Genomic DNA, 16321 nt, shown 5'->3' with positions numbered 1-16321 from the left:
ACTAAAGTTATACGAAAAATACATACTTAGCCTATCACCCTTTCTTCGCCCGTAAGCTTATACGGCCGTACGTACGCATTGGATAAAACGTAGAGTTTCGCTAGGACCGGTTACCTTAAAACCGTGCCTCATCGGCAGCATTGACAACGTCCGGTGGATAGCCGCTTTGCACTGCCCGTTAGCCAGTTAGCCTTTTTAACGCCCCTTTTCAACGCCAAGTCATTCGTTCTACCATTCCACCCGTCACCAACCTTGGTCGACATGGACAAAGTCCCGGGGTCGCCTCGAAATGATGCCAGTGCGACTTCGACTCCTCCTGAAGAACCTCAGAGCCCAGCGTCCGCCGACCTGAGTGCCGGCACGAGGAGGGAGAAGGGACGTGTACGCTTCAACAGTATCGCCGGCACCGAGCCCCCGTCTTTCCTGGACTTGTCGGGAATTTCGGCGACACAAGCACGCCACGATGGCGCATCGCTCCCACCGCGACCTCGGCCTTCGGTGTTGCGTGGGAATTCATATAACTCGGTGACCAGTATTCCCGAATCCGTGGACAACGATGATCCCGCTTCCGAGAAAGCGCTGTCGGCGTACGCGGCCCAGGAACGTGCCCAGCAAGTGGCCGCTACTCTACTAGGCTCCCGGTCTGCTCCGGGGTCGACTAGGACGTCTCTAGACTCGGAAGCCGAGACAGTGAATAGCGGCGGCGTGAATGATATGCCCCCGGGTTTTCCTAACATCACCCTTGACGAGTTTCCTATGCAGGTTCCGGACATCAATGGCGACGCGCAGAAGAATACGTCTGACGAACACCGTGCTCTCAAAACCGAGGCATACAATCTCGTTCGATCCCACACGCAGAGGAACAACCGCGGAGTGTATCACCAACCAACGATCAGCACCGCTCTCAGCTCCGGTCAGATAACACCGATCGATGGACCAAAGCACGAGCTCTACGTACCACCACCATCAGAGTACCGCCCTAGTGTTCTATCCAACCTCCTAAAGCTATATAAGCCACCTGAATCAACCCTCTCTCCTAACTACCCGCACAGCCGGAAATCCGAGCATGGAAGTGAATTTACTACTCCAGGTTCCTCGGGAGCTACGACACCGAATCGACGGAAATGGTACGAGAAGAATCGTTCTCAAGACACTCTGGCTAACCTGGTGGAAGCATCTGCGCGCCTTGCTAGTGCCGGGGTCAGCGGGGACGGGCCGTCAGCGACCAGCTCGAGACCGAAACGACCTAAACATCGACGAAGTCCTAGTGGACGAATGTTGAGTTTTGGCCGTCCACGAATGGAAGATGAAATCCGCATAACTATGCATATCGCGGAAACATTGACTCGTCAAAAGTACATCATCAAGATGTGCAAGGCTCTCATGCTATTCGGCGCTCCAACACACCGTCTCGAGGAGTACCTGAGGATGACAGCAAGAGTTCTTGAGATCGATGGCCAATTCCTTTACTTACCTGGCTGCATGATTATTTCTTTCGACGACCGGTCGACCCATACAACGGAGGTAAAGATCGTCCGCACTAATCAGGGGATTGATCTTGGGAAACTCCGGGACACCCACGAGATATACAAGCTAGTCCTCCATGACAAGATAGACCTAGAAGAAGCCATCGAGTCCATATCAAGAATAACGGAGGAGAAGGACAAATTCCACCCATGGCTCAGGGTTTTGGTATTTGGCCTAGCTAGCGCAACAGTCGCGCCGTTTGCTTTCGACGGGCAATTAATCGATCTGCCGATCTGCTTTTTCCTCGGCTGCCTTGTTGGGACTTTGCAGATCATAGTGGCCCCGAAGTCCGATCTCTACAACAACGTATTCGAAATAACCGCCGCCGTCTTAACGAGTTTTTTGAGCAGAGCCTTTGGCAGCATCAGGGGCGGAAAGCTGTTTTGCTTCTCGTCGCTGGCGCAAAGCTCCATAGCGCTAATTCTCCCCGGTTGGTTCGTCCGTAAGTATCTAGCTTCCGGATGGTTCTTGATACTCCTTAACTAATGATTGTCTTAGTATGTTCTGCTCTCGAGCTTCAATCTCGTGCTTTGGTCCCCGGTTCCATCCGCATGGTTTATGCTATTATCTATTCGCTATTCCTCGGTTTTGGAATCACGGTCGGAACAGCGCTCTATGGCCTGATGGATCCTAAGGCGACCTCGGCGACGACTTGTTTAAACCCGATACCTACCTACTACCGATTTCTTTTTGTACCACTCTTCACTATGTGTCTTGCCTTCGTCAATCAGGCAAAATGGAAGCAGATGCCTGTAATGGTAGTGATCGCCTTCGCCGGTCACGTCGTAAACTTCTTCAGCAGCCCTAAATTTGCTGCTAGCCCTCAAATAGCCAACACATTGGGCGCCTTTACCGTTGGGGTCCTGGCCAACCTGTATTCGAGGCTGAGACATGGCGTAGCCGCCGCCGCACTTTTACCAGCCATCTTCGTGCAAGTACCAAGTGGCCTGGCAGCAACAGGAAGCCTGTTAAGTGGGCTAAGCACAGCAAATGAGCTGAACAACTCGACGGAAGTCGTTAATGGCACTAGCACTGTGAGTGACCCCCGATTCTTGCATCCTATTGAGCTATCTGCTAATATTTCGACCAGGTCACGATCGATAACAGTCAACCCCTTGATACGATAGTGTTCAATGTTGCTGCCTCGATGATCCAAATAGCTATTGGTATTACCGTGGGCCTGTTTCTGAGCGCGTTGGTTGTCTACCCGCTTGGGAAGCGCCGGAGTGGCTTATGGACCCTCTGAAGTTCCACAATATCTCCCCTCCTTTCCTGTAGGGTTTCAAGTAGGCGTTCGTGTGGCGGCAAAAGCAAAATGTTTTGGTTAGAAAGCGAGTATTGGGTAACAAACATCACTCTACTGTAGATGATAGCATTAGATGGCTCTGGACAGCATATAGAGGTATATTATAGAGGTAATGAGGAGGAGAATAGCCTTGTGGCCGGGGGTGATATTTGGAACCTCGACGGAGGTTCAGTGATGACATGTGATATGAGGTACAGCATATGCGCCGGCGTTGAGGCTGTTTTTTGCACAAATAGGACATTTTATTATAACGACCCAAACATCTACTTCTCCAAATTTTTGCTACATTGAACTCCGGGTTATATCACCTCCAGTCCCCTCCACTCCGCCTCCATAGAGACGAGATTTTATTTTTTTTACTGGATTAGACGGAGGACCTAGTCACGATACCTAGTATGGCTTGCATTAGTCGTACTACCCGCCTTCTGATATTAAATGAGAGTGGCGTCGGGCAGTAATTTACAAGACATTTAAAACCACAAGCAAAAAAATCGCTAAACCTTACCGTCTATCTTGCATGATCCATCCCCGGTGATTAATTACCTACATAAGTACCTAGCACCTAGTTATGTACCAACCTAGGTAACTACCTAGTAACCTTAAGGACATCCTTTTTTTTCTCACCCAAGCTATTACCGCCAATGAACGATTCTGAGATCCTACTATCCCTCAACCGGGAATAACCGCATTAATTAATTGTCTATTATGCATATACCATTATTTCTAAGATCACAACCTTGATTATGAAGTTGATAGCATCAGGTATATGAGAATATCTCATGAGTTGTACATATTTCAAAGTTGTCCCCCTCATGTTACTCTAGTAACTGTCCAGATATAAACCTCCTAATTAAATGGAGATAAGGATACCTAGATAGGGAGGAGTTTTTTTCGCAGTCCTCTCTATCTCCCGTGATAGTTGCATTACTTCATCCTCAGGCGTTCTTGTTTTCATCTTTACAATCCGATTACGGGATTCCTTAGTCCACCATGGAAATTACCTAGGTAGGTAACTCCAAGGCATGGAAGTAACACTGAAGGTATAGGTAGGTAGATAGGTAGTTATTAATTACACACAAGAACGCTAAAGATTATTTCAATTATTGCTCTGGTTTATGACAATGCAAAAACTACCTATCCAAGGGCATCATAATAGTCACCAATAAAGCATCAAATTTATTTAAAGCTCAGAATCATTAACTAGAAAAGTAGTCTGATGTTCTAAAGGTACCTAGCTAGCTACCTACTGACATGTCTCGAGTGAGGTGATGATAGGACATAACAAATGTAGAGCGAATACCTACCTACATAGGTAGGTACCTAGATAACCTTGGTATATTTTCAAGATTATGCATAGGTATGTAGGTAGGCAGGCTTTCTAGATACCTCTATTGATTATTAAATAAATATAGGCGAAAGTAGAGTGCTTCCTTTGTGTTACTTTAATAGTCTGGGTCGAGTAAAGAAATTTGGCTCCTCTTGATCAATATTAGGTACCTAAGAATATACCTACCTATCTAAGTCTTCTTATTGCGTATGTAGGTAGGTAACTAAGAGTAGTTACTTAACTGATTCTCGATGGACAGTCCTTAGTTTACGGTTCTGAAAAACGAACGTATTCTACTGAGTCAAACGCGTACTGACAGACCGTGATTGGAAGTTCGCTATAGCTACTAGGTAGGTAGGTACCGAAATACATTTCAATGAGAATATGTTGAAACATCGGGAATATTGCGGAGTACAACTCTGAAGAAGAAATTTCTCCCATCTGCCGTTGGCTATGTGGGTAGCATCCTAACGTCGCAGTTGGGTGCTTCATCCTATCAAGGGTCGGCGGTCAGCAATCGATGTGGCTTCGACGCCGGCTAAGATTTCTGCGCCGTGGGGGAATCACCGCAAGGACCGATCTCGCTGGCGCCGATCCCATCTATTCGCAGCCCCCGCCTCAGGCTAAAGGGGAGGAAGATTTTCTTCATGTGGCTTGGTAGCTGTAGTTGCGAGCAGCTATGTACGGTGAAACTCCATCAGCCGCATACCATTGGATTAGGCTTGGGAGCAAGCGAGAGCTACTCAAGACTTGGTAATATGACATCGGACTACTATCTTGGGTAAGTGTTCGCGAAGTATGAGATGGCATATAGTGTCCTCGACAGCGCTTCATAAAACGATATAACTGTACTTAGTAGATATCAGATATCTTATCTTCCGGTTACCATGGCTGGGCATGTCATTGGCACGGAATATGCTCCAGGTTTCCAATTAGAGTGCTTCTCATGGGAGAAGTTAAAGCTAAGGTATTATCTTGATCGACATGTAACCCTTACTCCTCCTCAAAACAAACAAGCACGCAGAATTTCCATATCATGGACATGCTAGATTTTGATAGAATGCTTAAGCGACTTGTATACATCTGATAAATACGATAGCTCGCTGTTTCTCTACCTAATTAGGTAGATAGGCCAGTACCTATCGAGACAGGCCTAGTTGATAGTAGCGATCCTATGATTTCCATTGCTTCTAGGTTGGCATGTTCTTAGCTAATAGGTAGGTAGCTAATAATCAATGTAAATATATCTGGGTACAATTAGTGACATACGTATTTACTTACGGTTGGCACCTATTCATGTAGGCCTGTTAGGCTTGATAGGTATGTTAAAGCGAAGGGAACTGTCCCTAGCATATCTACATACGACATCTCCCGCGCATTAACGCTCTCCTCGGCGTCATGGGCTGTTCTAATTATCCTGGGGCCATATATTCATTTATGTTCTATCGGAAATCACTCTCCGCATTATACTTTAGTAGCATTACATCTATACCGAACCCAAGATGTACGACGGTAGTCTCTCGTTCCTGTACCTCGCGTATTGCTGGTCCGTCCGCTCATCATAAGGGTGCAGTGTCGATCTGACTTCTGACTTATGCTTAAGTTCTATACTTTGTATGGAATAGTATATTCTACGCGATGGCTACTACCGTGTTTCTTATTCGACACGCTTGCCTCGCTGATGGTTAATTGCAACCTTGGAATTGTTATAATCCCCCAATTATCGTAGCTTACCAGACGAAAGTCCACTAATCAAGGTAGGGGTGGCACTTGCTGACGATCTAATTAGTATGGGTACGAGTGATGTCTTGACCTGATAACCGAAGACTACTAGGTACCTACCTAGGTACACTTCCATGGAGAAGATGATAGATGATAGATGCTTAGGTACCTAGGTATATATGTTGAATGTGTTGATCAACATGTCTAATTGGGCCTACTAATGCAATATAGCAAACATGTGGTTCGTTTATCTTGACACCGATATTTTCAAGGAAGTGAGGTTGCGTAAGGAAATATGATGGTATATAAATGTGTTCTTACCTAGGTACCGCCTATGCGTACTATACGTTAACGAGAGCGAGTCAAAGAGTGAAGAGGCATGATAGTCTTATGTTGTGTGACGCGAGTTCGCTGTTCCTGCTGATATTGTGGAGCTGGGATAGGTGTTTGTTGTCGTGAGCCTGATGATAGTAGTGTGCGTCTGCAAACACTCACGAGCATCGAAGTGCATGTAGTCTGTGCATATAATGTACCCCTTTCAGGAGTAAGCTGTATCCCATTTTACACATAGAGGGTTAGCAACTTCTCTGAATGTCGAAACCTTGCCTTGACGGATTCTACTTATGAAATAGGATATGAGAATTCCATCCTTAACTTAATAAAAACCGATTACTTAACATAAATACCGCGGAGAGTAAAATTTAGACACCGACTTCTCTATTGGTGGATGTGACTGTTAACCAAATCCTGAAATACTTGCTAATTAGATGTTCTCCGATGCTCTGGATTTACAAAAACTTCGCTCGTTGGCAATTACCTGTTCATGAACATTTACCGATCGCATGGTTCGCGCTAGAGTACGTCGTTAGTACGCCACGTCTTTGGCACCGATCGGTTTATGCCGCGGCTCTGTACAGAATACTAGAGCTAATGCTACATACCTACCCTAGCTGCCTAGGCACCTATAGATAAAAATCAAATTTTCGGCTTCAATTGATTAGACGAACGACAGGGAACCGTTAGCATGTATATCGATAACGCAGTTGAAAATATCTCAAACTCTACGCTGTGTTGATAGCATCTAGGAAACTTTGATCCTATTTGTCATCCCTAACTTTATTAAACCTGTAGATACGGTGTCGGTAGACTCGAGTCTCGGATATTGAGTATATCTCGCATGGTGAATGATAGCGGGCTAGCGACGTTTACAATACTATAGATACTCTGTATATTATGCCCCGAAATAAAAATAGATGTGCCTAGGATCAGATTTTTCTTTCTCGGAACTGTCCCAGGAGCATGGGTATGAAATCGCCGCATGCTCTTGGCGTATATTTGCTGAATGTACATAGGTAGCAAGTCGACGAAAATTGATTCAATTTGTTAGGCAGTTTTCTGGGTCACGGAAGTATGTATGTAGGTACATATTTAGACCCCTGCGTCATTGGGTTTTGACATGTGAAAGGCGGCATGGACCGTTGGACGCCGTGTAATAAGGCGGGGCTGACCCTTGAGAGACACATCATCCTATGATTGAGTAGTCCGTCTATCATCTCACCCATAAAAAGGAACGTGGGATCAATATCAATAGGCACATGTAATATGTACGCATGTTTCGGAATCGTGATAATGCTCGATGTTTCATCAGTATCTATGAGCTTCCTCGATCGCCTAATAATCCCTGCGAGTTAGCAAATATGGCCCCATCGTGTTGTGATATTTTCAAGCAAGGTCCTCGGACCTAGGAGTTTAGACGTTAAGTGGTAATGGCAAGTGTACCCAGAATCATCTCGTCATCTTAAACCGAGGCTATTAGATAAGTATGTATTAGGAGCAGATTGTGGATGAAAACCTTGCGCGTTGCCCGGTGCATTATATGTTTTTGATTCGACAGTCCTTTGGAAATTACTTAATGTCTTAGAAAAGGTGAACGCCACCGGGAACGCAGCCTAAAACTCCATAGGGCGTACCCAAGCTGATCCTCCGAATATATTACTTAAGTGAGTAAGTCTTGCAGGCTGGTAGTCGGAATACACGTGCAACTCGCGATCCGTGGACCGGAAACAAGTTTAGGTTGGGTCATCTAAGGTGAACGGATTTGCCGGTCCAGTTAGAGCGACGACGACGTGCATCGTCTCCAATTGCCAAATCCTAGGCTCAAGTCTCGAACACAGAAGGCGGTGTTGAATGCGGGTTCGGCTTGACATACATACATATATGTACGTAGGCGGCATCGCTTATTAGTAGGAGGATGCTATTAAATTGGCCGAGTGTTCCGTAGCCGTCTCGCTTCCATTAGTAGACTGGCAGATAAGCCAGGGTTGAATGAGTGCGCATGACGATAGCATGATGTAAAGACATCCGAATGATCTTGGCTTTACTGTATGTCGCCGAGCTCGTGCTTGTCTATGTTTGAATGAACCCTACGACCATCGAATCTATAAATCAAAGCAAATCATCAATCCGAAAAAATGCAATGCTGGAAACAGCATGCTGATATTTAATCTTTCCAGAACCTGGGACGTATAGGGGAGTTGGGGGGGATGAGGATAAAGGGACAGAAAATCGTCGATCAAAGGATAGCAGCTATGGAAGATGGTGTAGTGAAATCAGATAGGCGAGCCAAAGGCGGGTAGATAGGATCAAAGATCGTGATTGTGGTTTGTATGTATATATGTAGGTTCGAGCGTAGCGTACCTACTAGGTACTAGGTAGAGAAGTAAAGAAAAGAGATAGCTCCAAATTCCCGGTGCATTAGTGAATACCTCCTGCTTCTTGCTTCCATAGTACATGTAGACGGGAAGCAACGGAACGTTGTGTTCATTGTGGTTTGCGGGAAGGCAGGTTCGTCACATTTGAATTTTCACATGCTAGAGACAAGGGTGGAGATAGAAGGTAAGCTGAGAGAAAGGAAGAATGAGTACCTACCTACCTATCTACATAATGGATGGACCTTGACGCGTACTATAAATGCACATCCGTGCATTGTACACGGGTACATTATGATGATAGTAGTCCACCGGGATTCTGGTAGCTACCTACCTACCTATAGGTGGATGAATCGTGTCACATTGGAAACCCTCTGATCCTGAGTTACCTACCTGCCAGCCTACATAACGTTGTGTAATATGATGCGATAAATTATGTAGATTTCTAGGCGTATATTAGTTTAAACACATGTTGTGGCACATGCTATAGGTTCCTGGAGAAGGCATGTGGTGCTCTGTGTTCTACTAGATGGTACCATTGTCTCGGCTGCCCTGTATCTTCTTGCCGATAGTTCCAGGTTGCTATCGCCCCTCCGATGTGTAATTGTACAAAGGGCCAAGGTACTCGACCCGGAGATCTGCTGCAGGCATCAAGGTACCGCTACCCGAAGCTGTTGTGGGGCTTAGAGGTCCTGATAGCGAATGGTATCCACTATAACAACACGGCGCATCAGGGAGCTTTCGGGATCTGTGGTTTCATTGGCCAAGTTAGAGGACGTGGAATGCGTCAATAAGAGCTGGAAGAATGGCGGTGATTTTGCGACTACCTAGTAAGATGAAGCTGTGATGCGACCCTATAATGTACCTCGCGATCTGTATGTATGTATGTATGCATGCGCAGTGCGCGCAGGATGGTGCCAGGCACAGAATGGGATTAGCAAGAAGCCAAGGTCCCGTTCGATATCCTAATCAAGTCTGGCCGATCGGGGTGTGAATGGAAAAGAAAGGGAAGAAAGGGAAGTTAGGGTAGATATAGTATGTACCTAAGGGAAGATGGGCAAGGTGGGCAAGGTGGGCTAGGTGGGCTAGGTGGGCTAAGTGGGCTAGAAAGACGGAAGGCAAAAGCACATGTCAAAAAGAATGCTGGCGCAATCTAATCAAGGTTGACTTCTGACTGCAGACTGCGCATACTACAGCGTTGTACCTCTCTTATTTATTACTTTAAAAGAAGACAGTTTCACCTGCCTCAGCTGTTGTGCCTTGTGCCTCCTTTATCATTTTTATTCCGCATTTTTGCCTTTAACGGACCTGTATTTAGAGTTAATAAGTGCTGACTTCTTAACCTTAATCAACCTACCAACCTAACGTGTTTCCTTTATCCTCTCACATTCTATTCCATCAAATCCAACCTATCCATATCCATCCAATCCTAGTGACGAATAAGCAAAGCCTTGATCAAGCTTCTTCATTCCCCCCTCTTCTAATCTCTCCAAACCATCATCGGTACCCAGCATATCACCTACGCTACGACTCTTCCTCGAGCTTCTTGATATCTATATATCAGCAACTTAACCCTTGCGATGGCTGCTCAAGTAAACGGTGAAGTTCCCCCTTCATCCGCGACCCTGTCGGTAAGTTTACAACATTCCATACCTTATTTCCCTTGGAGAACCATTCCAAATACCGCGGGCTGGCTAACGTCGCGATATGACAGCACATTACAGCATACCCTGTTGTTAGTGATGGTATTGCCTACTTCAAAGAAAACGCCTACGGTCAGAAGTCGATAAAGTTGAGCGGTTCGGCCTATAAGACTTTTGCTAAGCCCGTCATCCCTTACTTCTCGAAGCCTTACCAATATGTCTCGCCCTACATTAAGAAGGCTGACGTGATTGGTAACGATACATTGACAAAGATCGACGAACGCCTGCCTGCCCTTAAGAAACCGACTCACGAATTGTGGACTGATGGCAAGAACTTTGTCTTTTTCCCCGTTCGCAAGGGATTTGAAACCAAGGACCACGTTTTTGACGTTTACAGCTCCGAGTACAAGAAAGTTGGTGGCGACGGCTTGGTAACATCTGGCAAGGCGCTTGTCTCGACCGGCCTCGTGGTCACTACAGAGGCGCTCACCTGGGTTGGCGATTTCTTAAAAGCCAGAAAAGTGCAGGCGAAAGAAACAAGCAACAGCGCAACCCAATAGTTCAACTACCGTACAGGAGACGTATACGAGGATGAAAAAGACAACTCTCAACACAGATTTCCTTTCTTTCTTTTGATACCATACAGCATTTTTTTTTTTTTACATCGTTGGCCTTGAAAACGGAAAATGGATATTTTGGAATCCGTGTTGGGTATTGTGTGTCGGACACTTCGAAAGGGGTGTGCTATGATGGTATATGGCCCAAGTTTCAAGGCATTCACTTTCGCTTCGCATCCTAGAGCAAGGGGAAAGAGCTTTGCGTCGTGAGAGTATCTGTCCAAGGCGTTGAAAATTCGATTCAGTCATCTAGTTAACTTCCGATCATAACCTTTGACGCGGCCTAATTGTCAATGAATTCCAGAGGGGGAAGGGCGAGAGTGTATAATATGTAGGGAAATGGAAAGGGGCGCCGCAAAGTTGTGCAAAGCCGAGTCGCGCGTAGGTAATGACCTGTATGAGAAGAGAATATATTTCAATTTTGCTATAACTGCCGCCCATTTTTGTGTTATTCTAATTATTATCAGTAAATCTTGTTCTTGGTGGTTAATTGGAAAGTAAGAAATCGAGCCGAGTCAACCGAGTGAAAAGCGCGCTCGATTGAACACATGCAAAATCCGTCTAGGTATTCTTACATAATCATACAATTAAATTTTATAGCTACTAGCCTAGCAGCCTAGTCAGCAGGTGGTGACAGCTGTTGGGGGGGGGGGGGAGCATTTAGTGGATACTAGTGCGCCCGCTAAAAACAATCACGTGGCCTGGCATCCGTCAACATTGACCTGACAACGGGTGCTTATGTCAAGATAAACACTCCAACCCACCTATCATCAAATTTCCCAGTCCCAAAGTTACTTCTATAGCCTCCACCGTCCACACTCCACTACATTGCCAGGCAATAACCTCAAAAGTTCTCTGAGACATCTCGCAAACTGAATGCTGAATGCTGAATGTTGCACAGACTTTATATTGCTGACAATTATAACAATAACTACAATCCTGCCCCTAAATAATTTCGCCTACACTTAATATTCTTCCTTGCAAAAAGGAAAACAAATGATTAACGCCGACCACTCATCTAGCCCACCAGGCTCGCCGGGTAGTGCCACACCACTTCAGCCAATATCCTCCGACCGAGCAAACCAGCAACGCGACCAAGCCCGCGATAGCGACGTGCATGACAAGATCCGCCAGTTCAACAACATGACGCACAATGGCCCTGCTGGCGCGGCATCTATGTCTAGACAGCTCGAACGGAAGACTGCCGACGCAGCTCTAAAGAGGGCTATGCTAGGACGTGAAGAGGCAGAAGGCGAGATGCGACGCTATCGAGATGAGGCTCGAACACTCCGCAAGCAGATAGAGGAAAGCCGTTCCAGAGAGCGTAAAGTGGGCGAAAGACTAGAAGATATAATGGTGAGCATAGTGCGCCTAGTATGTTGTCCAATTTGAGCCCGACTTCCTAACAACGTCTTTATAGGAAAAATACGGCCAAGCGAAGGAAACATTACAACATAGCAAAGCCATATGGGAGAAAGAAGTACGACAAGCGCGCAAAGAATTATTTAAAACGCAGTCCACTACCGTCAAGTTACAAGAGGAACTAAAGGTCGTCAAAGCAGCCTCTAAATCTATTGAGGAGTCTTTAGCGAGAGAAAAGGAACTTAGCAAAGCCAGAGAGCAGGAAGCCTTTCAATCGCGCTACCAACTTGTCGATATGCAGGAACAGTTAGAAAAGGCTCTCGAACGCGTTGCCTTCGTCGAACAAGAACGTGACGCCTACAAGGCCGCTGCAAAGAGCGAAGAGATCGCCAGAATCGCCGCGGAGGGTCGCCTACCGCTACCACCTGAGGATCCAGAGAGCGAGTTCGCCTCTCCTAGGAAGGAAAGAGTTTCTCTGTCGGCTGTTGACATTCTATCCTCTGCCGCAAGCGAGGCTGAGATAGAAGAGCTGACCCGTTTATGGCAATGGGAGAAGCAGAGAGCTGACCGTGCCCAAGAGCACCTCGAGTTCGTGAAGGCTGAGTGCGAGTTGCGATGCTGCTCCTGTTCCAAAACTCGTCCACGGAGAAGCGCCCGATCATCAATCCGTCAAGAACGGCCTAAATCGGCTTCGATTATGGACGCAGCCGATCTGATGATCTTAGGCCAGGAGCCTGAATCTTCAGAGAAGCCCACTCCTACACAAGCTAAGCACCAAAGGCAGGAGAAAGAGCGCCAGCCAGAGCTCTCTCAGCCGGAAATAATAGAACCTCCTGTAGAAACTGTCATGCAAAATGAAGAACCCGAGGAAATCAAGCTGCCAAAGGGGCCTAGGCGCAGCACAATATTTGTGCCATCGGAGGGTATATTCAGAACTGTCTCTCAACAAGAACTTGAGGCGATGGAGAAACACGTCGAGTCTATACCCGAGCCGCCTACCTCTGTAGATCCCCAACCAGATCCCCCTCGTTATTGCCGCACCCCTTCTGTTGAGCCTCCGACATTCGCTCTACTGACGCAGGAACGCACCTCCCTCCTTTCCCTCCTCAATGCGCCCCACGAAGGCGACTCCCAATGTATGCCTATGAACATTCCGACTATCCCCACTGGACGCCATGCCGACCTTGAACAAGATGAGGAAGAAGCCACACATTCTGACCATGAACCCGAGACAGAGATAGACACTCGAGCTCAACAAATCGCAGCCAAACATGACGCGATCCGCCCCCACACCTCAGCCGCGTTCTTCACTGTTACGAAGACGACGACGGTCCCCGTCCGCGAGGAGAACTACCGCGGTAGCAATAGCACCTGCAGTTATCGTAGTAGCAGCAGCGAGCCCCCGTCTTTCGACGTTAATAACCCGGCTCTAACACCGACGATGACGCGCGAGCAGGCGTTAGCGCAGATCAAGGAGAGGCGCGGACGGGCTAGGAGCGCGGCACAGGGACTCGCTACGCCGAAAAAACAGATGATGAAGGGGGCGGGCGAGAGGAGAGATGTCAGTGCTCCTATGGGGAGGAAGGGGAGGTCTGCCTGAGACTGACGTACCTATCGCCTAATTACTTTCGGCGAGGAGAGACGGAGTGTGTCTATTATTCCAATACCGATGGACTAATATGATGGGCGAGATGGAAATTTGCAAATTTGCAAGCGCCCTTTGTCTTCGGCGCCGAGAAAAGAGGCTAGGCGTTCAGATACAATACTCGGAACGATTGCATTTCCATCGGCGTTTTTATTTTTTCACCATTTCGCTCTTTCTGGCCTTTCCTTTTTTCGGCAAGTGAAAGGAGGGTGGGAAAATGGGGTGGGCTTGGTGATGAAATGAGACGATGTGGAATGGGGCGTTGGATTTTCTTAGACCTGTTTACCTTACTACCCCTTTGCCCTCTCGCATTGCGTTGCGTTGCGTTGATGTTTCCCTTTTCCTTGTATACCTCGGACTCAGCTTACGACAGAGATGACTGGCGGAGTTGGAGGCTATTTGACTACTTGCTGCACTAGGTAGTGAGATTACTGATTGTAATGGAAAATTACTACTACTGTTGTAACTCTTATTTTGACATAAGTCATATATCCAAAGTATTGCAGTAGATATTTATACGTGATTTCGTAATCAAGATGTATTAAACCTAAGTATACTACTAGGTAGGTACCTAGGTAGGTATTCTGTTAAACTTCCGAGATCCCAAGGTTCTTATATTGATGTGTCCTAGTTGCTTTATTTCAAGACGTCTCAGTTCCCATGGATTATACCGCACAACCTACCTATCTAATTCATGTGTTTTCTCCTAAGTACCTACCTAGCAGCCGAGGTAGGTACCTAGGTAATTTCAATTGAGTCACATACCTAGGGACGCAGTGTTCCTTTGCATACCTATTATTGCCTAGGTACCTAGGTAGGTAGGTAGATAATCCCATCTCTATCTCGTTTCAGCTTTCCCATCGTAACCTCCAGTCTACTCTAGACGAACCCTAGCCGATGCCACCGGAATGGGAACCTGTCCCTCCAAGACCTTAACCGCATCCCCACTCAATAGGATCTCCTCCACGCTTTTTCTATCTTGATTCAGCGTAACCTGGACCTTAATCTCATTTTTTCTCCCTATCTCCACGCCCTGAATTATCTCGTACCGTTTCGTCAACGGCCCTTCCTCACCTTCCTTCAAGCTTAGGTACGCGCAGAGACCGGACGCGGCGCTGCCCGTCCCGGGATCCTCGCGCGAGCCGAGGCTGCGGGTGCGTAGCCTGCGAGTCCAGGGGGTAGAGGGAGTGATCCCGAGGTCGACGAAGAAGTAGCTGACGACGATGCCATGACGCCAGTTTTCATCGAGGGAGGATTTGGCGGTGTATGTGTTCGAGGTCCCAACTAAGTTAGCTGTCTGTTGTGCCAGGGTTTCGAGGTCGGGTAGCTGGGCTAAGATGAAAGTCACTTTTATAAGGCTTAAGAGTTAGTAGTCTCTTCATCCATTCTTCTGGAGGGGGAGGGGGTAATAGGGGATAGGGAGTTTGGGAACCTTGTAAGTTTAAGCGTGTGTTAAAAGCTATAACCAAACTGGGTGGTTCAATTAGAAGAAATTTGCTTCTAACGGAGGTCAAAAGGGGAAAAGGGTAGAAGAATTCCGACATCACATACTCCCATTTACGATACTGACAACGGGATGGTGGGCATACGGTGTCCCGATGAACGGCTCTCGGTGGATGTGTACATCGTGCGCGACTGCGACCTCAGCACCGCTACCCTGTTCCTTAAACGTGATCAGCCCAGCCTTCATACTCAGTCTCTTGGCAGAACCTAGACATAGATGGTGGAGCAAGAAGTTAGACGTCCCAATCGTCGGATGCCCGGCAAATGGCACCTCGGCAAGCGGGGTGAAGATATCTACGCGAGCAACCCAGCTGCGTACATCCTCTGGAGTCTGTTCGTGCAAGAAGACGGTCTCCGAGAGGTTAAACTCGCGCGCTATGAGCTGCTTTTGATCCTGCGATAGATATGTCCCGATCGGAACTTGTACAATGGCGAGGGGGTTGCCTTGGAAGGGGGTAGTGGTAAAGACGTCAAAAGTGGTGAAATTTAAGGCCATTATTGCGGTTTTCGGTATGAATAGGCATATGATGTAGTTGTAGTTGGTATTTCTGATGTATCTGAAAGCCTCTAATCAAGACTGATTTTTGCATTCGATGGTAACGGCCTCTTATATATGTTCATTGGTAGCCTTTGAGGTTCTCTCCACAACTGAATCTGTGCCGCAACACATTTCCCAACTATTCAGTTATGACTCATGAAACTCGAATCTCGTCTCTCTCGGTTTGAATCTATCTTAATTATAATCGTATTCGTGTTTATGCCGATATAGGTATCGTGCCCCTGAATTGGCATGTAGATACAAAGGCGTTGTGATCACACAATCTGCTTGTAGATTTCGTATTCGTATTTCTTGAATCGTGAGTGGTCGGAGATATCTGGAGTTAAAGATCGCCTGCCTATAACACATCGGGACCAATCACAAGAGACCATTTAAAAGCAAGATTAAAAGCAAGAAATACCT

At 46.8% G+C, this 16321-nt stretch overlaps 4 protein-coding genes across 4 annotated transcripts; 3 read left to right on the top strand and 1 right to left on the bottom strand.

Annotated features, from left to right (window-relative positions):
- Positions 1 to 110: 110 nt before the first annotated feature.
- Positions 111 to 2887, top strand: GGS22DRAFT_100139 (DUF1212-domain-containing protein). Its single transcript, XM_047957654.1, has 3 exons — positions 111 to 1969; positions 2026 to 2561; positions 2618 to 2887. Exons 1-3 carry the CDS (start codon positions 262 to 264, stop codon positions 2771 to 2773), a joined length of 2400 nt encoding a protein of 799 aa, XP_047813971.1. The 5' UTR covers positions 111 to 261; the 3' UTR covers positions 2774 to 2887.
- A 6932-nt stretch (positions 2888 to 9819) lies between these two features.
- Positions 9820 to 11359, top strand: GGS22DRAFT_175953 (uncharacterized protein). Its single transcript, XM_047963343.1, has 2 exons — positions 9820 to 10221; positions 10305 to 11359. Exons 1-2 carry the CDS (start codon positions 10171 to 10173, stop codon positions 10791 to 10793), a joined length of 540 nt encoding a protein of 179 aa, XP_047813970.1. The 5' UTR covers positions 9820 to 10170; the 3' UTR covers positions 10794 to 11359.
- A 294-nt stretch (positions 11360 to 11653) lies between these two features.
- GGS22DRAFT_175952 (uncharacterized protein) lies at positions 11654 to 14303 on the top strand. Its single transcript, XM_047963342.1, has 2 exons — positions 11654 to 12206; positions 12271 to 14303. Exons 1-2 carry the CDS (start codon positions 11847 to 11849, stop codon positions 13810 to 13812), a joined length of 1902 nt encoding a protein of 633 aa, XP_047813969.1. The 5' UTR covers positions 11654 to 11846; the 3' UTR covers positions 13813 to 14303.
- Positions 14304 to 14679: 376 nt separating this feature from the next.
- On the bottom strand, positions 14680 to 16151 carry GGS22DRAFT_175951 (Diaminopimelate epimerase-like protein). Its single transcript, XM_047963341.1, has 2 exons — positions 15409 to 16151; positions 14680 to 15204 (listed from the first exon to the last, which is right to left on the bottom strand). The coding sequence occupies exons 1-2, from the start codon at positions 15854 to 15856 to the stop codon at positions 14732 to 14734; spliced, it is 921 nt and encodes a 306-aa protein (XP_047813968.1). The 5' UTR covers positions 15857 to 16151; the 3' UTR covers positions 14680 to 14731.
- Between the last annotated feature and the right edge of the window lie 170 nt (positions 16152 to 16321).

This window comes from Annulohypoxylon maeteangense (genome assembly GCF_022496945.1).
Source record: "Annulohypoxylon maeteangense strain CBS 123835 unplaced genomic scaffold GGS22scaffold_31, whole genome shotgun sequence".
Classification (NCBI taxonomy): Eukaryota; Fungi; Ascomycota; class Sordariomycetes; order Xylariales; family Hypoxylaceae; genus Annulohypoxylon; species Annulohypoxylon maeteangense.
This window is presented reverse-complemented; position numbering and strand designations above follow the sequence as displayed.